Source organism: Oncorhynchus keta, chromosome 34 (genome assembly GCF_023373465.1).
Source record: "Oncorhynchus keta strain PuntledgeMale-10-30-2019 chromosome 34, Oket_V2, whole genome shotgun sequence".
Lineage (NCBI taxonomy): Eukaryota > Metazoa > Chordata > Actinopteri > Salmoniformes > Salmonidae > Oncorhynchus > Oncorhynchus keta.
This window is the reverse complement of record NC_068454.1, coordinates 79,002,970-79,024,104: the sequence shown is the minus strand read 5'-3', so window position 1 is coordinate 79,024,104 and position 21,135 is coordinate 79,002,970. Positions and strand designations below refer to the sequence as shown.

The window sequence follows — 21,135 nt, the reverse complement described above, 5'->3', positions numbered from 1 at the left end:
TTCTGTTTTGTAGGATTATACTTTAATTTTCTCAGAGAGAATTGCATTTTGGTGCATCACTCTTGTCTCTCCCACTAAAATAGTGTATCTCAGCTTACAGTAATCAGTGCATTGTCTCCCACTCTCCAAACATTCACAGTTTCATGATTACATCTAACACCCCCCCCTGAAGAGCATTGCTGCATTTTTACACTATGACAATACCAGCTGGGCAAAATGTGTCCTTTAATGGCTTACATAAATGTTCTTGTTGAGCCCCTCCCCATTCTCCCCCCTGGTATGTATAGGCCTATATAAGAGATGAGGATGGAACCAAAGTGAAACATAATGTAACATGCAGACAGTCCTATAGTGTGAGACGTGTATAATAGTGAATTACAACTGCCTATAGTCCTGGGACTACAAACTTCCTGGAGGCCTCACAGCGCAGTGAAATCCTATCTGATTGGCTGGCTGCAGTAAATCTTGAAGGTGGATGCCCCTCCCTCGCAGCATCAGCACCAGGACACGCAGGCTTTGCCGCATCCTCCACGCGGGTCTGGCGTGCCTTTTCGTCACATGACGACGTGTCGGTTTACAAACACTAGGCATTCCTTTCTTTTGCCTCTGGTGAAGGAGAGAGAATGGAGGGATGGGGTGATGGTGAACGGGAAAGAGAAGAATAATCATCAGCAAGGCTCTTCGACTTGGGAAACGGATGTGTGTGAAACTGGAACCGATCGCTTGAGGTGTGTGTGACGTATAAGTCGGTGCAGTGAGGTAGATGTCCGGGATATACACGAGCAGAACGGGAGGCCCGCGTGACTGCTGCAGGGAAGAGAGAAGAGGACAGGGGGTTGAGTTTGTGTGGTCCATCGCAAAACTCCCATGGAGGTAAAATATGGAAAGAGGAGGAATAGCAAATGAAAACAGCACAAACGGCTCAAGGAGAATGGACTTTCTATAATTGATTTACGTTTACTTTCGACGGATTTAAGTAATTTCTTAACCTGAGCAGTTTGCCGACGGGACCGATTAAGATCTGATCAAGAGCTATCTCTCTCATCCTTGGGATAGGTCAGGTAGTCGGACCTTCGTGAGGACAGGACACCTCGGACCTGGTTTCGATGCTTGTTCCTCGTTACCTTGACAAGATCCAGACCCACTCACCGCCACACAACACATATGGTTTCTCATTACGGTAGAAACAACGGGATATCTGGTGCTTAATAACCGGTGCTGCTACAGGACTGCGGCCTCGGGGCTCCGCCCACCGCAATGCTATGGGGCCTTGGGAGGTAGAGATATGGAGAGAAAATAACGGAGCTGTGTGTCGTAAATGCATTCAGGTTCTCAAAGATTAGCCCTAGCTATTTTTCTTATTTTTCCCCTCACGTGAACATGTTGACGTTTGTCTGGGGTGCAGATGTAATAGGACATTTGCACTCTGCTAAGCAGCTATTGCTGTTTTCATATGCTAAATAGCCCAGTCTTCTGAGTTGAGAGTTTTTGGAAACCGCATTGTGGCGCGTCAGGATCGAACCTTGGGGATTATTGCACAACGACTTTGTCATCTACCAATTGACCATCCAGGGCCAAAGTGAAAAGGGGTGATTTTTTTAAAGCAACAAACTCTCCATCTCTCTTTTACACACACACACCGCATATAGGCTTACACACACGCACACATACACAGGCTCACCACTCTCCACACACACACAGGCTCACCACTCTCCACACACACACAGGCTCACCACTCTCCACACACACACAGGCTCACCACTCTCCACACACACACAGGCTCACCACCCTCCACACACACACAGGCTCACCACTCTCCACACATACACAGGCTCACCACTGTCCACACACACACAGGCTCACCACTCTCCACACACACACAGGCTCACCACTCTCCACACACACACAGGCTCACCACTCTCCACACACACACAGGCTCACCACTCTCCACACACACACAGGCTCACCACTCTCCACACACACACAGGCTCACCACTCTCCACACACACACAGGCTCACCACTCTCCACACACACACAGGCTTACCACTCTCCACACATACACAGGCTCACCACTGTCCACACACACACAGGCTCACCACTCTCCACACACACACAGGCTCACCACTCTCCACACACACACAGGCTCACCACTGTCCACACACACACAGGCTCACCACTCTCCACACACACACAGGCTCACCACTCTCCACACACACACAGGCTCACCACTCTCCACACATACACAGGCTCACCACTGTCCACACACACACAGGCTCACCACTCTCCACACATACACAGGCTCACCACTCTCCACACACACACAGGCTCACCACTCTCCACACATACACAGGCTCACCACTGTCCACACACACACAGGCTCACCACTCTCCACACATACACAGGCTCACCACTCTCCACACATACACAGGCTCACCACTCTCCACACACACACAGGCTCACCACTCTCCACACACACACAGGCTCACCACTCTCCACACACACCAGCCATGCCACCCCCGTCAGACTCGAGCAGTGTAGTGTCTGCCTCTGGGTCTAGGGGCTGGTCAGATAGCTGCCGGGGCATGTCTGGCCGTCAGGGTGGGGCCAAACTGCTGCTGTACCTGGGGCTGTGCCACCTGGGCCTGGGGGCCATGGTCCTGGCCTTCTCCTTCACCAGCATGGCCTTCACATCCTCAGCCCGCGTCCGACAGTCCTGCCCCTTCTGGGCCGGCTTCTTTGTGAGTATCCTGTGAGAGCATCTCTAAATGGGCTGAATCACTACCTTTCCTTCATCTGCACTGACAAGGAGGGACTATTCTGGAAACCTAAATATCATGTTTAGCAGGATGATCATAAGTCCATTATGCAATGGAGGAACATGATCGTAATGCAAAAGAATAGATGTATATTTTACAGATGGGGGGGACTTCATTTGATCACTATTTCATGCGAAGCATAAAATTGAAACTTGTAGTTTATTTGAGTTTTTCCACTTGGCTTCATTGGCCCCTAACTGAAACTGTATCAACCCCTACAAAAATATCCGCAAATTATAATTCACATAATAATTCACATTTCCTTTTGCGGCAGGATTATTGTCCAAACTGCACCAAACTGTCTCAAATGAAGATCCTACATCTGAATGTGAAACTCACCCCTGAAAAGACAGAAGGCTGTTTTATAGGTGAAAGTAATATGGAGAATGTCTCTGTCAGGTGGAGATGGAGTGCAGATGGAGGAAAGGATTCATGGAGAAGAAACCTCTTCAGAATATTGAAATGATTCCATATTTCCTGGCTGTGGTTGATTGTGTTCTAGATGTGATAATTGATGAATGTATTTTCCTTACTGTAATTTGTGTGTTGTTCTTAGGTTGTGGCATCAGGGTTAGTTGGACTTATCTCATGGAGAAGACCACTCACTCTGGTGGTGAGTAGTACACAAGTGTCTATTTATATGTCTATGGTGTGTTTGTGTTTGTGTGTGTGTGTGTGTGTGTGTGAGTTTGTGTGTGTGTGTGTGTGTGTGTGTGTTTGTGCGTGTGTATGTGTGTGCGTGTGTATGTAACTGACCAACCTGCTACCTGATTGAAACACAGGTCATCTGCACACCGAGCCCACCGAGCTACAGCCTATAGGCAGCTAGAACAAGTATTTAGGTCACAGGCAAGGTTACTCATCCCATGTGTAGTTCTCTGACCCCCTGCGTGTCCTCCCCATGTCTCCCTCTCCAGGTGTCCCTCTTCATGCTGCTGTCTGCTGTGTGTGTCATCCTTAGTCTGGCTGGATCCATGCTCTCCTGTCAGAACGCACAGATGGTCAAGTCGCTCCTCACCTGCCAGGTATGTAGGGAAAGGGGAAATGGGTTGCACCACTGAATGCATTCAACCAAAATGTGTCTTCCACATATAACCCAACCCATCTGAATCAGAGAGGTGCACACAGCCCTGTGGAGAGTAGGTGTGTGTGTGTGGGTGGGGGGGTGGTGGGGTGGTGATGTGTGTGTGTTAATTCTCTGTGTGTGTTTTGCAGGTGGAGAATGGGTTGTGTGTGTGTTGCGCCCCAACACACTCCTGCTCTATAAACGAGGAGGAGACCCTGGTACTCTACCTAAACGCAGACTGCCACTCTGTCAGACATCAGCTCAAGGTGTGTGTGTGTTTAATGACAGCTCAATGTGGGTGTGTTTGATGACAGTTCAGTGTGTGTGTTTAATGACATCTCAGCGTGTGTGTGTTTAATGACAGCTCAGTGTGTGTGTTTAATGACAGCTGAGTGTGTGAGTTTAATGACAGGTAAGTGTGTGTGTGTGTTTAATGACAGCTCAGTGTGTGTGTGTTTAATGACAGCTCAGTGTGGTGTGTGTGTGTGTTTAATGACAGCTCAGTGTGGTGTGTGTGTGTGTGTGTGTGTGTGTGTGTGTGTGTGTGTGTGTGTGTGTGTGTGTGTGTGTGTGTGTGTGTGTGTGTGTGTGTGTGTGTGTGTGTGTGTGTGGTGTGTGTGTGTTTGTTTAATGACAGCTGTGTGTGTGTGTGTTTAATGACAGTTCAGTGGTGTGTGTGTGTGTGTGTTTAATGACAGCTCAGTGTGTGTGTGTGTTTAATGACAGCTCTGTGTGTGTGTGTGTGTGTTTAATGACAGCTCTGTGTGTGTGTTGTGTGACAGCTCAGTGTGTGTGTGTGTTTAATGTGTGTGTGTGTGTGTGTGTGTGTGTGTGTGTGTGTTTAATGACAGCTCAGTGTGTGTGTGTGTTTAATGACAGCTCTGTGTGTGTGTGTGTGTGTGTGTGTGTGTGTGTGTGTGTGTGTGTGTGTGTGTGTGTGTGTGTGTGTGTGTGTGTGTGTGTGTTTAATGACAGCTCAGTGTGTGTGTTTAATGACAGCTCAGTGTGTGTGTTTAATGACAGCTGAGTCTGTGTGTGTGTTTAATGATAGCTCTGTGTGTGTGTGTTTAATGACAGCTCAGTGTGTGTGTGTGTTTAATGACAGCTCAGTGTGTGTGTGTGTGTGTGTGTGTGTGTGTGTGTGTGTGTGTGTGTGTGTGTGTGTGTGTGTGTGTGTGTGTTTAATGACAGCTCAGTATGTGTGTGTTTAATGACAGCTCAGTGTGTGTGTGTTAAATGACAGCTCAGTGTGTGTGTGTGTGTGTGTTTAATGACAGCTCAGTGTGTGTGTGTGTGTGTGTGTGTGTGTGTGTGTGTGTGTGTGTGTGTGTGTGTGTGTGTGTGTGTGTGTGTTTAATGACAACTCAGTGTGTGTGTGTGTTTAATGACAGCTCAGTGTGTGTGTGTGTGTGTTTTAATGACAGCTGTGTGTGTGTGTGTGTGTGTGTGTGTGTGTGTGTGTGTGTGTGTGTGTGTGTGTGTTTAATGACAGCTCAGTGTGTGTGTGTTTAATGACAGCTCAGTGTGTGTGTGTGTGTTTAATGACAGCTGTGTGTGAGTGTTTAATGACAGCTCAGTGTGTGTGTGTGTGTGTGTGTGTGTGTGTGTGTGTGTGTGTGTGTGTGTGTGTGTGTGTGTGTGTGTGTGTGTGTTAATGACAGCTCAGTGTGTGTGTGTGTGTGTGTGTGTGTGTGTGTGTGTGTGTGTGTGTGTGTGTGTGTGTGTGTGTGTGTGTGTGTGTGTGTGTGTGTTTAATGACAGCTCAGTGTGTGTGTGTGTTTAATGACAGCTCAGTGTGTGTGTGTGTGTGTGTGTGTTTAATGACAGCTCAGTGTGTGTGTGTTTGTGTTAAATGACAGCTCAGTGTGTGTGTGTGTTTAATGACAGCTCAGTGTGTGTGTGTGTGTGTGTGTGTGTGTGTGTGTGTGTGTTTAATGACAGCTCAGTGTGTGTGTGTGTTTAATGACAGCTCAGTGTGTGTGTGTGTGTTTTCATGACAGCTGTGTGTGTGTGTGTGTTTAATGACAGCTCAGTGTGTGTGTGTGTGTGTGTGTGTGTGTGTGTGTGTGTGTGTGTGTGTGTGTGTGTGTGTGTGTGTGTGTGTGTTTTAATGACAGCTCAGTGTGTGTGTGTGTGTGTGTTTTAATGACAGCTCAGTGTGTGTGTGTGTTTAATGACAGCTCAGTGTGTGTGTGTGTGTGTGTGTGTGTGTGTGTGTGTGTGTGTTTAATGACAGCTCAGTGTGTGTGTGTGTGTGTGTGTGTGTGTGTGTGTGGGGTTGTGTGTGTGTATAGGTGTGTGTGTGTGTGTGTGTGTGTGTGTGTGTGTTTAATGACAGCTCAGTGTGTGTTTAATGACAGCTCAGTGTGTGTGTGTGTGTGTTTTTAATGACAGCTCAGTGTGTGTTTAATGACAGCTCAGTGTGTGTGTGTGTGTGTGTGTGTGTGTGTGTGTGTGTGTGTGTGTGTGTGTGTGTGTGTGTGTGTGTGTGTGTGTGTGTGTGTGTGTGTGTGTTTAATGACAGCTCAGTGTGTGTGTGTTTGTGTGTGTTAATGGCAGCTCAGTGTGTGTGTGTGTGTTAATGGCAGCTCAGTGTGTGTGTGTGTGTTAATGGCAGCTCAGTGTGTGTGGCGTCTATATTCTCTGAGAGTATGTGGGCTACATTTTCTGATGTCGACAATAATTTATACAGATGATGTAAGCAGAGCATAATATAATAGCCAAGGGAATTGATGCACGCTGCAGTATGTATAAATTATTACAAACAGTAACCAAACTGCTCCTAACTGCCCTGGCCTCCTGACTGTGTGTTACGTGCTGATCTCCTCTTCTCTGTTCCAGGACCTGTTGTTCAGTGCTTGTGGTCTGAGTATTCTCTCTACCATCATCTGTACTCTCTCTACTGTCACCTGTAGTATACACATCTTCTCCCTGGACCTAGTGCACCTGGTGAGTCCACACACACACACACACACACACACACACACACACACACACACACACACACACACACACACACACACACACACACACACACACACACACACACACACACACACACACACACACACACACACACACAAACACGGACAATATTTTCTTTATCCATCCCTTATGATTTCTCCCCTCTGTCTCTGTTTGTTTCTCTCTAGCTCGCCCCGCACCGCTCTCGCTCCGTCAACCCAGAATGCACCACTCCTCAGGACGCCTTCCTGACCAACATCATGGACTTTGAGGAGTTTGTCCCGCCCATCCCTCCGCCCCCCTACTACCCCCCTGAATACACATGCAGCTCTGAGACAGACGCACAGAGGTAATAACACACACACATGTAGCCTGCAGGTTAGATCGTTGGGGTTGCTGGTTCGAATACCGGACCTGACAGGGTGATAGATATGTTGCTGTGCCCTTGAGCATTGCACCTAACCCTAATTGCTCCAGGGGCGCTGGACAATGGTGACCTTGGCTGTGACCCCACTCCCTGTGGGTGTCTCAGGGGGAGTTGGGATATGGTGACCTTGGCTGTGACCCCACTCCCTGTGGGTGTCTCAGGGGGAGTTGGGATATGGTGACCTTGGCTGTGACCCCACTCCCTGCGGGTGTCTCAGGGGGAGTTGGGATATGGTGACCTTGGCTGTGACCCCACTCCCTGCGGGTGTCTCAGGGGGAGTTGGGATATGGTGACCTTGGCTGTGACCCCACTCCCTGTGGGTGTCTCAGGGGGAGTTGGGATATGGTGACCTTGGCTGTGACCCCACTCCCTGTGGGTGTCTCAGGGGGAGTTGGGATATGGTGACCTTGGCTGTGACCCCACTCCCTGTGGGTGTCTCAGGGGAGTTGGGATAGGTGACCTTGGCTGTGACCCCACTCCCTGTGGGTGTCTCAGGGGAGTTGGGATAGGTGACCTTGGCTGTGACCCCACTCCCTGCGGGTGTCTCAGGGGGAGTTGGGATAGGTGACCTTGGCTGTGACCCCACTCCCTGCGGGTGTCTCAGGGGGAGTTGGGATATGGTGACCTTGGCTGTGACCCCACTCCCTGCGGGTGTCTCAGGGGGAGTTGGGATATGGTGACCTTGGCTGTGACCCCACTCCCTGTGGGTGTCTCAAGGGGAGTTGGGATATGGTGACCTTGGCTGTGACCCCACTCCCTGCGGGTGTCTCAGGGGGAGTTGGGATATGGTGACCTTGGCTGTGACCCCACTCCCTGCGGGTGTCTCAGGTTGGGATATGCAAGAAACACATTTGTTACAGTTTTTCTTAACTTGCTAACAAGCATTGGTCAATACTGAAGCCACTTTTCCAAAACTCTTCACACAGTGCATTACTGTCAAGAGAATTATGTTCTCAGTGTTCATGAACCCAATTGAATTAATTACTCAGCCTGAAACCCAGAATTTGTAGGAAACTGGTTGGAATGAATCAGACGGAGGCCCAGTTACAATAGTCAGATCATTTATTTAGAGAGCTCTGCCTATCATTTCCTGTACATTGGTCTATATACCTCACATTTCATCATAAATGTCCCTCCTCCTCTCAGATACAATGACAATATGGTTCACAAGTCTTCTACTCACACGTTGTCTGCCACCTGTTAAATAATCTACTACAAGCCCAAGGTCTCTCCCCTCCCTGGGTGGGGGCAGAATGTCCTGTAAGCAACACAGTGTTCCAGCCTGTCTGACGATAGCTCCATTTTGTTTCTCACTTACACCCTGCTTACACTCTAAAAAGGAACAGAAAGTCCTTGTTCTAATTCTTGACTAAAACTACACACATTATAATTAGTTTTATGATTCTAATAAGTTTCATACAATCATACAGTGACAGGGTAGTATTCTGTTGGTTATAGTTCTACGTTAAATGTATACCTCATTTAGTCATTATTCATCAAATTCATAACAATTACCAACATGCATCTTGGCCAAACACTTAATCTCACCTCCAAAACTCAGTCAAACGACAAACACTTCATACATGTCTCAAAATAAGCTGGTTGGACCAGAACACTGGCAACAATTCTCAGTCAGAAAGCATACAGTACGTCGTCACTCATAACACACTGACCTAAATAACACGAACAGGGAGCATTACATAAATGAGGAACTTTCCTTTCAAGTTGAATGATTTTTCATTATAGAAATAGAATAACACCTTTTCACTTTATTGACAGTACTAAAGTTTATGTAACAAGAATGAACCAGAAATGTTGCAATTTGCTTCAATAACCTTATTTTTTTCTATAGCTTTGCATATATTAATTTACTTGTTTAAACAAAAAACAAATTCCAGAAATTCCAGGGTTGCAATAATAATTACAAAAAAACATCATCAACATGTCTAGTATAACACTCATACTGTACAGTACTGTGAGGGTTCTAGTTCTCATCAACATGTATAGTATAACACTCATACTGTACAGTACTGTGAGGGTTCTAGGTCTCATCAACATGTATAGTATAACACTCATACTGTACAGTACTGTGAGGGTTGTAGTTCTCATCAACATGTATAGTATAACACTGATACTGTACAGTACTGTGAGGGTTCTAGTTCTCATCAACATGTCTAGTATAACACTCATACTGTACAGTACTGTGAGGGTTCTATTTCTCATCAACATGTATAGTATAACACTCATACTGTACAGTACTGTGAGGGTTCTAGTTCTCATCAACATGTATAGTATAACACTCATACTGTACAGTACTGTGAGGGTTCTAGTTCTCATCAACATGTCTAGTATAACACTCATACTGTACAGTACTGTGAGGGTTCTAGTTCTCATCAACATGTATAGTATAACACTCATACTGTACAGTACTGTGAGGGTTATAGTTATCATCAACATGTATAGTATAACACTGATACTGTACAGTACTGTGAGGGTTCTAGTTCTCATCAACATGTATAGTATAACACTCATACTGTACAGTACTGTGAGGGTTCTAGTTCTCATCAACATGTATAGTATAATCACTCATACTGTACAGTACTGTGAGGGTTCTAGTTCTCATCAACATGTATAGTATAACACTCATACTGTACAGTACTGTGAGGGTTCTAGTTCTCATCAACATGTATAGTATAACACTCATACTGTACAGTACTGTGAGGGTTCTAGTTCTCATCAACATGTATAGTATAACACTCATACTGTACAGTACTGTGAGGGTTCTAGTTCTCATCAACATGTATAGTATAACACTCATACTGTACAGTACTGTGATGATTCCAGTTCTCATCAACATGTATAGTATCATCACTCATACTGTACAGTACTGTGAGGGTTCTAGTTCTCATCAACATGTATAGTATAACACTCATACTGTACAGTACTGTGAGGGTTCTAGTTCTCATCTACATGTATAGTATAACACTCATACTGTACAGTACTGTGATGATTCCAGTTCTCATCAACATGTATAGTATCATCACTCATACTGTACAGTACTGTGAGGGTTCTAGTTCTCATCAACATGTATAGTATAACACTCATACTGTACAGTACTGTGAGGGTTCTAGTTCTCATCAACATGTATAGTATAACACTCATACTGTACAGTACTGTGAGGGTTATAGCTATCATCAACATGTATAGTATAACACTGATACTGTACAGTACTGTGAGGGTTCTAGTTCTCATCAACATGTCTAGTATAACACTCATACTGTACAGTACTGTGAGGGTTCTAGTTCTCATCAACATGTATAGTATAACACTCATACTGTACAGTACTGTGAGGGTTCTAGTTCTCATCAACATGTCTAGTATAACACTCATACTGTACAGTACTGTGATGATTCCAGTTCTCATCAACATGTATAGTATCATCACTCATACTGTACAGTACTGTGAGGGTTCTAGTTCTCATCAACATGTATAGTATAACACTCATACTGTACAGTACTGTGAGGGTTCTAGTTCTCATCAACATGTATAGTATAACACTCATACTGTACAGTACTGTGAGGGTTCTAGTTCTCATCAACATGTATAGTATAACACTCATACTGTACAGTACTGTGAGGGTTCTAGTTCTCATCAACATGTCTAGTATAACACTCATACTGTACAGTACTGTGAGGATTCCAGTTCTCATCAACATGTATAGTATAACACTCATACTGTACAGTAATGTGAGGGTTCTAGTTCTCATCAACATGTATAGTATCATCACTCATACTGTACAGTACTGTGAGGGTTCTAGTTCTCATCAACATGTATAGTATAACACTCATCCTGTACAGTAATAATAATAATAATAATAATATATGCCATTTAGCAGACGCTTTTATCCAAAGCGACTTACAGTCATCATCAACATGTATAGTATAACACTCATACTGTACAGTACTGTAGGGTTCTAGTTCTCATCATCATGTCTAGTATAACACTCATACTGTACAGTACTGTGAGGGTTCTAGTTCTCATCAACATGTATAGTATAACACTCATCCTGTACAGTAATAATAATAATAATAATAATATATGCCATTTAGCAGATGCTTTTATCCAAAGCGACAGTCATCATCAACATGTATAGTATAACACTCATACTGTACAGTACTGTGAGGGTTCTAGTTCTCATCAACATGTCGAGTATAATCACTCACTACTGTACAGTACTGTGAGGGTTATAGCTATCATCAACATGTATAGTATAACACTCATACTGTACAGTACTGTGAGGATTCTAGTTCTCATCAACATGTCTAGTATAACACTCATACTGTACAGTACTGTGATGATTCCAGTTCTCATCAACATGTATAGTATAACACTCATACTGTACAGTACTGTGAGGGTTCTAGTTCTCATCAACATGTATAGTATAACACTCATACTGTACAGTACTGTGAGGGTTCTAGTTCTCATCAACATGTCTAGTATAACACTCATACTGTACAGTACTGTGAGGGTTCTAGTTCTCATCAACATGTATAGTATAACACTCATACTGTACAGTACTGTGAGGGTTCTAGTTCTCATCAACATGTCTAGTATAACACTCATACTGTACAGTACTGTAGGGTTCTAGTTCTCATCAACATGTATAGTATAACACTCATACTGTACAGTACTGTGAGGGTTCTAGTTCTCATCAACATGTATAGTATAACACTCATACTGTACAGTACTGTGATGATTCCAGTTCTCATCAACATGTATAGTATCATCACTCATACTGTACAGTACTGTGAGGGTTCTAGTTCTCATCAACATGTATAGTATAACACTCATACTGTACAGTACTGTGAGGGTTCTAGTTCTCATCAACATGTCTAGTATAACACTCATACTGTACAGTACTGTGAGGGTTCTAGTTCTCATCAACATGTCTAGTATAACACTCATACTGTACAGTACTGTGAGGGTTCTAGTTCTCATCAACATGTATAGTATAACACTCATACTGTACAGTACTGTAGGGTTCTAGTTCTCATCAACATGTATAGTATAACACTCATACTGTACAGTACTGTGAGGGTTCTAGTTCTCATCAACATGTATAGTATAACACTCATACTGTACAGTACTGTGATGATTCCAGTTCTCATCAACATGTATAGTATCATCACTCATACTGTACAGTACTGTGAGGGTTCTAGTTCTCATCAACATGTATAGTATAACACTCATACTGTACAGTACTGTGAGGGTTCTAGTTCTCATCAACATGTATAGTATAACACTCATACTGTACAGTACTGTGAGGGTTCTAGTTCTCATCAACATGTATAGTATAACACTCATACTGTACAGTACTGTGAGGGTTCTAGTTCTCATCAACATGTATAGTATAACACTCATACTGTACAGTACTGTGAGGGTTCTAGTTCTTATCAACATGTATACTATAACACTCCTACTGTACAGTACTGTGAGGGTTCTAGTTCTCATCAACATGTATAGTATAACACTCATCCTGTACAGTAATAATAATAATAATAATAATATATGCCATTTAGCAGACGCTTTTATCCAAAGCGACTTACAGTCATCATCAACATGTCTAGTATAACACTCATACTGTACAGTACTGTGAGGATTCCAGTTCTCATCAACATGTATAGTATAATCACTCATACTGTACAGTACTGTGAGGGTTCTAGTTCTCATCAACATGTCTAGTATAACACTCATACTGTACAGTACTGTGAGGGTTCTAGGTCTCATCAACATGTATAGTATAACACTCATACTGTACAGTACTGTAGGGTTCTAGTTCTCATCAACATGTCTAGTATAACACTCATACTGTACAGTACTGTGAGGGTTCTAGTTCTCATCAACATGTATAGTATAATCACTCATTCTGTACAGTACTGTGGGGGTTCTAGTTCTCATCAACATGTCTAGTATAACAATCATACTGTACAGTACTGTAGGGTTCTAGTTCTCATCATCATGTCTAGTATAACACTCATACTGTACAGTACTGTGAGGGTTCTAGTTCTCATCAACATGTCTAGTATAACACTCATACTGTACAGTACTGTGAGGGTTCAAGTTCTCATCAACATGTCTAGTATAACACTCATACTGTACAGTACTGTGAGGGTTCTAGTTCTCATCAACATGTCTACTATAACACTCATACTGTACAGTACTGTGGGGGTTCTAGTTCTCATCAACATGTCTACTATAACACTCATACTGTACAGTATTGTGAGGATTCTAGTTCTCATCAACATGTCTAGTATAACACTCATACTGTACAGTACTGTGAGGGTTCAAGTTCTCATCAACATGTCTAGTATAACACTCATACTGTACAGTACTGTGAGGATTCTAGTTCTCATCAACATGTATAGTATAACACTCATACTGTACAGTACTGTGAGGGTTCTAGTTCTCATCAACATGTCTAGTATAATCACTCATACTGTACAGTACTGTGAGGGTTCAAGTTCTCATCAACATGTCTAGTATAACACTCATACTGTACAGTACTGTGAGGGTTCTAGTTCTCATCAACATGTCTACTATAACACTCATACTGTACAGTACTGTGGGGGTTCTAGTTCTCATCAACATGTCTACTATAACACTCATACTGTACAGTACTGTAGGGTTCTAGTTCTCATCATCATGTCTACTATAAAACTCATACTGTACAGTATTGTGAGGATTCTAGTTCTCATCAACATGTCTAGTATAACACTCATACTGTACAGTACTGTAGGGTTCTAGTTCTCATCATCATGTCTAGTATAACACTCATACTGTACAGTACTGTAGGGTTCTAGTTCTCATCAACATTTCTACTATAACACTCATACTGTACAGTACTGTAGGGTTCTAGTTCTCATCATCATGTCTAGTATAACACTCATACTGTACAGTACTGTGAGGGTTCTAGTTCTCATCAACATGTCTAGTATAACACTCATACTGTACAGTACTGTGAGGGTTCTAGTTCTCATCAACATGTCTAGTATAACACTCATACTGTACAGTACTGTGAGGGTTCTAGTTCTCATCAACATTTCTACTATAACACTCATACTGTACAGTACTGTGGGGGTTCTAGTTCTCATCAACATGTCTACTATAACACTCATACTGTACAGTACTGTAGGGTTCTAGTTCTCATCATCATGTCTAGTATAACACTCATACTGTACAGTACTGTGAGGGTTCTAGTTCTCATCAACATGTATAGTATAACACTCATACTGTACAGTACTGTGAGGATTCTAGTTCTCATCAACATGTCTAGTATAACACTCATACTGTACAGTACTGTGAGGGTTCTAGTTCTCATCAACATGTATAGTATAACACTCATACTGTACAGTACTGTGAGGGTTCTAGTTCTCATCAACATGTCTAGTATAACACTCATACTGTACAGTACTGTGAGGATTCTAGTTCTCATCAACATGTATAGTATAATCACTCATACTGTACAGTACTGTGAGGGTTCTAGTTCTCATCAACATGTATAGTATAATCACTCATACTGTACAGTACTGTGAGGGTTCTAGTTCTCATCAACATGTCTAGTATAACACTCATACTGTACAGTACTGTGAGGATTCTAGTTCTCATCAACAAGTCTACTATAGCAATTGGGGAAAAAAACTGTAAACACTTGTGTGTAACAGGACAAATATATATTATTACACACACACTCTGGCATTTGTAAATAGACAATATAATCAGTCTTCATTGTTTGTCTGTGTGTCTATGTCCTCAGTATCACTTATAACGGGTCGATGGAGAGTCCAGTTCCTCTGTACCCCACTGACTGTCCCCCTCCTTACGAATTAGTGATGGGACAGAGAGCAGCAAGCCAGGTCAGTAGGGGAATCTGGACATGTTTGCTGGTGTGTGTGAAATAGAGAGAGAGAACGTGCTAAGCAGGAATACAGGACAATTGCCTCTGTGTGTTTGTTTGTGTGTGCATGCGGGTGTGTGTGTCTATTAAACACATGTGCTGTGTGGTTGTCTTTAGGCCACGGTGTTTGACAGCCATGGGAATGACCTGTCTGGAGAGAGGGCCACATCCACTGCCTTCAGCGGAGAGGGTCAGAGGCACACATGCTACATTCTGTTCACTTCAGCTCTGTTATTCATGTTTTTACCAGTCTGGTATTGAAATGAGAGTTTCCATGAAGGGCCATTTACTCTGGTTCTTTACCTACAGTTCAAGTCAGAAGTTGACATACACCGTAGCCAAATACATTTAAACTCAGTTTTTCACAGTTCCTGACATTTAATCCCAGTAAAAAAGGTCTTGGCTGATTTCTTTAGATTTTCCCAAGATGTCAAGCAAAGAGGCACTGAATTTGAAGGTTGAAATACATCCACAGGGGGCCTCACGGGTGACGCAGTGGTCTAGGGCACTGCATCGCAGTGCTAGCTGTGCCACCAGAGACTCTGGGTTCGCGCCCAGGCTCTGTCGCAGCCGGCCGCGACCGGGAGGTCCGTGGGGCGACGCACAATTGGCCTAGCGTCGTCCGGGTTAGGGAGGGTTTGGCTGGTAAGGATATCCTTGTCTCATCACGCACCAGCGACTCCTGTGGCAGGCCGGGCGCAGTGCACGCTAACAAGGTTGCCAGGTGCACAGTGTTTCCTCCGACATGTTGGTGCGGCTGGCTTCCGGGTTGGATGCGCGCTGTGTTAAGAAGCAGTACGGCTTGGTTGGGTTGTGTTTCGGAGGATGCATGGCTTTCAATTCAGAAGCTTCTAAAGCCATGACATAATTTTCTGGAATTTTCCAAGTTGTTTAAAGGCACAGTCTACTTAGTTTATGTAAACTTCTGACCCACTGGAATTGTGATACAGTGAAATAATCTGCCTGTAAACAATTGTTGGAAAAATGACTTGTGTCATGCACAAAGTAGATGTTCTAATCGACTTGCCAAAACTATAGTTTGATAACCATAAATTTGTGGAGAGGTTGAAAAACGAGTTTTAATGACTCCAACCTAAGTGTATGTAAACTTCCAACTTCAACAGGCAACACTGCCAATTCATAAATTTAGCCTAATATAAACAAGTAAATGAACCGTCTCCCTCCCTCCAGTCTCCATGGACAGTGGTTCTCTGTTGATGTCGGAGATCATTGACATCCCAGATGACTCCTCACCTTCAGAGGACTCCTGCCTCGTGGGGGTGAGGGCTAGGGGGGAGAGAGCGAGCACCGGGGGAGTGGAGGGGGGAGACGGGGGAGAAGGAGGGGAGTATGTGAGCTTCCGTGGCCCCCCTCCCCAAGCCCTGGAGAGTCCCCTGGTAGAGAGTCCCCTGGTGGGCCCCAGGGCCAGGCGATGCTACAGAGGAGAGAGGTCCAACTCCTGCTCCTCATCTAGCACTGCTACAGCTACATACAGGTAAATACAAGGACAATCACACACACAGTTCACAGCCACTTTCTTACAGCTCCTTCTCAAAAGAGAACAACCCTCCCCCTCCCCCTCTTTGCAGGTCTCCAGTGTTGAGGCGACAGGCTATGTTGGCCAGTAGTTGTTCCCAGTTGGAGCTGCTAGGGTGCTCCTCTATCCTAGAGAAACGAGTCGGACTTTGCACCCCTTTACGACGCGATTCCACCTCTGCAGCTCCTCCCACTTCCTCATCCTCAGCTGTCAATCAGCAGGGTGGTCAGGGCAACGGGGTACCCCTCCCCCTACAGCCGTTGTACCTGCGTCGTCAGGGCGGAAGGAGCGGGAGGGGGGATAGTGACGGGCTTCTGCCCCTAGTGAGGTCACACAGCGAGCCTGGCCTCAGCTCTTCTGCTGATACAGGTGGGTACACACACACACACACACAACACACATGTACAGACATCCAGTGTTAGTGATTTACAACTCACACTATGAACACACTACTCTCTCCTCTTTTCCCTCCCTCCCACTCTCCTCTCTCTCACCCCCTCTCTCCCTTCCTTTCTCCTCTCTCCCCTCCCTCCCTTTCCTCTGACCCCTCACTCTCTCCTCTTTTCCCTCCCTCCTCTCCTCTCTCTCTCCCTCCCTTTTTCCTCTTTTCCCTCCCTCCCTCTCTCCTCTCTCTCTCCCTCCCTCCCTTTCTCCTCTCTCCCTCTCTCTCTCTCCCTTCCTCTCTCCTCTCTCTCCCTCCCTCTCTCCTCTCTCTCTCCTCTCTCTCCTCTCTCTCTCCTCTCTCTCTCTCTCCCTCCCTTTCTCCTCTCTCTCTCCCTCCCTTTCTCCTCTCTCTCTTTCATCTGACCTCCCTCCTTCTCCTCCCTCTCTCATCTCTCCCAGCTCCTTCTCTTCTCTCCCCTCCCTCTCTCCTTTCTCCCCTCACTCTCTCCTCTCTCCCTCCCTCTCTGCTCTCTCCCTCCCTCTCTGCTCTAGTATACTTCAGTGGTGGCTCAGTGGGCAGTAAAGGAGTGAGGGAGGGCTCTCAGACCTCTACAGACACAGGTGCGAATCTAAAGGTTACCCGTTAGAGAAGGCAGTGTTGACCACCTTTGGGTTAGACACTACAGATGATAGTTTCTGTCTGTCTTCCCCAGGTCCATCCTCCGAGGCATGCCTACTACCCCGCTCCTCTCTGGTGCCCCCCTCAAACCTCCTCCCCAGGAAGGTTAGTGTGAAGGCAGCCACCATGGGGCGCACCTTGCCCCTCTCCAAAGGCCCTGCCAACTCTCCCTTGCACCTGCCCAAAGAATGCAACCGCTCTCTTGGGGACCTCAAGGTGTGTAATGGCTGAAAAAGACTAATAACAGCAGCCATAAACTCTGCAAAGATACTTATATCTAGAAATGAACATATTGTATGTAGAAAGATTATGCCAGTTCCTCATTTCTCATCCTCTCTCCTTTTCTTCCTGTCAGGTGACGAGGGGTTTGGTGGCTCGCTTCCTGCAGCGCTCCAAACGGAACCTGGCGTCCGCCGCAGAGCATTCTGGGAACACGGGACAGGGTCAGAAAAGGAGTGGCGGGGTGGAGGGCAACGGGACAGGCCATCTCCCTTTAGAGCAGGTAACACACTGACACATATAGACACATACAGTAAATACACACACACTCACATACAGACACACACACTCACACTAGTGTCTGTCTGTCTCAAGGTGTTACGTAACTCCTGGGGGGCCAGCCAGGGATCCCACCCGCCATACCCTCATCACCGTGGTCACCACCACTCCCATAGCGACAGCCGCCACAACCGCCATCATAGCAACCAACCCCCTGTGATGGAGGGGATCCACTTGCGCAGCTGCGGCGACTTAAGCTCCTCCTCCTCTGCGTCGCTATGGCGATTACTGACGGCCACCCCCCCTCACGGGTCATCAGGGGCACTGTACACAGAGTCAGCCCTGTAAGAGGGGGAGGAGGGAGGAAAGATGGGAGGGGATGGGGAGGAAAAGGAGAGGAGGCAGAAAGTGTACCCACACAGAGGAGAGTGGAGGCATGGTATGGTCTAATGAAGAAGAGATACAAAGGGAGGAGGAGAGGTGGAGGATGGTAGGATGAGTTAGACAGGTTGAGAGGAAGGATGAAGGAACAGGCTACTGACATATCCTGATGGGCGGTGGAGGGAGTCAGCACTATGAGGAGGGAACGACTGGACCTTTGCTACAGCCTTGTTCCAATACTTTCACCATGCATCCTACCGCTTTCCCTTCCTCCTTCCCCTTGGAGCCCTCCTCTGCACCTGCGCCTGGCCTTCCTTTCCTGAACTTTGACCTCTCAACTAACCTCCAACCTCCAACCTTCACCGAGCCATACTGAACACAACTCTATCTGTCCTCTCCAACTCCCTGGGATCTCTCTCTAACTTCAAGAGTAAAAAGGATGGAGATAAGGAGTTTCCCCTAGACTCTGAGCTATGGTCAGTTTAGTGTTTCTCCTCCTAATGGTTAAGGTTAGGATCAGTGGAGCATAAGCTGATCCTAGAGCTGTGTCTAAGGTAAACACTTTTCTGGAGCTGTGAACATCACTCTTACACGAACCGCATACACTCATTAAACTGCTCACTCTTTTTCAAAACTCAAATGTACGTTCATTTGTCCAGCTCTTCATCCGGAGCGAAACTCACTTTAAGTGTTTACGGAACTCACCTTTTTGTCTTCTACTCGTGAAATGGTTAACCTTCCTTTTCTCCTGATGACACTGTAAAATGTACAGAAAAATGTACCCTCGTTTTGCCCACTGACAGTGAAAGTTTAATGGCCTGCTAGTGTCGCCGTATGTTTACAAACTTACATCTTTATTAGTATTGTATTTTTTTTGTGGTTATTTTTCTTGAGGTAAAATCAACATGTAATCCTCAACACCCCTTACCTAGTCCATCTCCAAACTGCCTTCTGAAGAAAGGTGCCTCGAACTCAAAACTCACACACCATCTACCCCAAACTCAAAACTCACACACCATCTACCCCAAACTCAAAACTCACACACCATCTACCCCAAACTCAAAACTCACACACCATCTACCCCAAACTCAAAACTCACACACCATCTACCCCAAACTCAATACTCACACACCATCTACCCCAAACTCAAAACTCACACACCATCTACCCCAAACTCAAAACTCACACACCATATACCCCAAACTCAAAACTCACACACCATCTACCCCAAACTCAAAACTCACACACCATCTACTCAAAACTCACACACCATCTACCCCAAACTCAAAACTCACACACCATCTACCCCAAACTCAAAACTCACACACCATCTAATCAAAACTCACACACCATCTACCCCAAACTGACTCTTATTACACCGGTCTAAGACATCATACTCCTAAACTCGGCATTTCCTGTCTCTGAGATGACCTTGGACATAGCGATTTGATTTGCATTTTATGGTACAACCCCCCATAATGTACTCCAAATGAAACAGGAGCCTTGTTCAAATACTACAACTTCACTCCCTGTGTATCAAATCCTATAAAATAACCAACCTCCTCCTAAGAATGACTTTAGCTGCATGTTTTGGCAATGCTTCTTACTTTTCTCCCTTTCTCTCTCTCTCTTGCATCCAACACCTACTTGCTCTGAGCCTTTGGAAATGTGTTAATGTATAGTGAAGGGGATGGATCAATGTTGTGCTGTTGAACCCAGAGCCATAGATATACTGGGTTCTAACTAACTATCATCCATGAACTCTGATGTGTCTGGCTCTGGCTGAACGGTTTTGTCTGATCAATTACACCTCAGTATGATTCCCAAAGCACTAAAGAGATTCTTGCAATAAATGTACAGATACGTTTGTATAGATGTTGGGGATCAGATATTCAGGATGGTAGTTCCAGCAAGACTTAGTGGGAACTATGAGAATCTGGATATTATAGTCTGATACTGGAGGTTGGTCGACATAAAGCGTGCAGTATTCTTAGAGGACATACTGTCTGGATTGGAATAGAAAGCTGGCTAACCTCAACCCAGCCAGACAAGAGTTATACACTCAATGGCGATATTGTGAAGACTTAAGTTTTGAATATACAAACAATGATGTATGTAACTGATTTAAACACAACACACACACACACACACAACCACACACACACACACTCAAACACACAGAAGCACTGAGCTGTGTTAAAAATGTTGCTATAATTTCTACCTCCTATTTTGCACATTGTATAATTGTATGGCTTGAAGTGATAGAGCCTAACTGAATAAACATATTATTCTCTTCAATATGATACATAAATGTTCTAATGCAAGAACTTTTAATGCAAGTCATGTATTTCAACATATTGAATAAATGATCCACAACATGAAAGTGTTCATGTGTGTAATACGTTCAAAATGTGTTAAACATTTTATA

The 21,135-nt window shown here is 44.8% G+C and overlaps 1 protein-coding gene across 1 annotated transcript; it reads left to right on the top strand.

The window, feature by feature from the left end:
* Positions 1-521: 521 nt before the first annotated feature.
* Positions 522-21,084, top strand: LOC127915312 (protein ENTREP3-like). The gene is made up of 14 exons (XM_052495213.1): positions 522-2,739; positions 3,374-3,430; positions 3,735-3,842; positions 4,033-4,149; positions 6,725-6,832; positions 7,036-7,196; positions 15,088-15,187; positions 15,346-15,418; positions 16,420-16,723; positions 16,818-17,134; positions 17,702-17,770; positions 17,863-18,044; positions 18,184-18,330; positions 18,423-21,084. Exons 1-14 carry the CDS (start codon positions 2,509-2,511, stop codon positions 18,672-18,674), a joined length of 2,226 nt encoding a protein of 741 aa, XP_052351173.1. The 5' UTR covers positions 522-2,508; the 3' UTR covers positions 18,675-21,084.
* The last annotated feature ends 51 nt before the right edge of the window (positions 21,085-21,135 follow it).

Excerpts from the sequence above, each read along its gene's own strand:
- LOC127915312 (XM_052495213.1), top strand. The coding sequence starts at position 2,509 with ATGCCACCCCCGTCAGACTCGAGCAGTGTAGTGTCTGCCTCTGGGTCT. Across the intron at positions 15,419-16,419 it reads CACTGCCTTCAGCGGAGAGG|TCTCCATGGACAGTGGTTCT; the intron begins GTCAGAGGCACA and ends CCCTCCCTCCAG. Across the intron at positions 17,771-17,862 it reads TCAGACCTCTACAGACACAG|GTCCATCCTCCGAGGCATGC; the intron begins GTGCGAATCTAA and ends TGTCTTCCCCAG.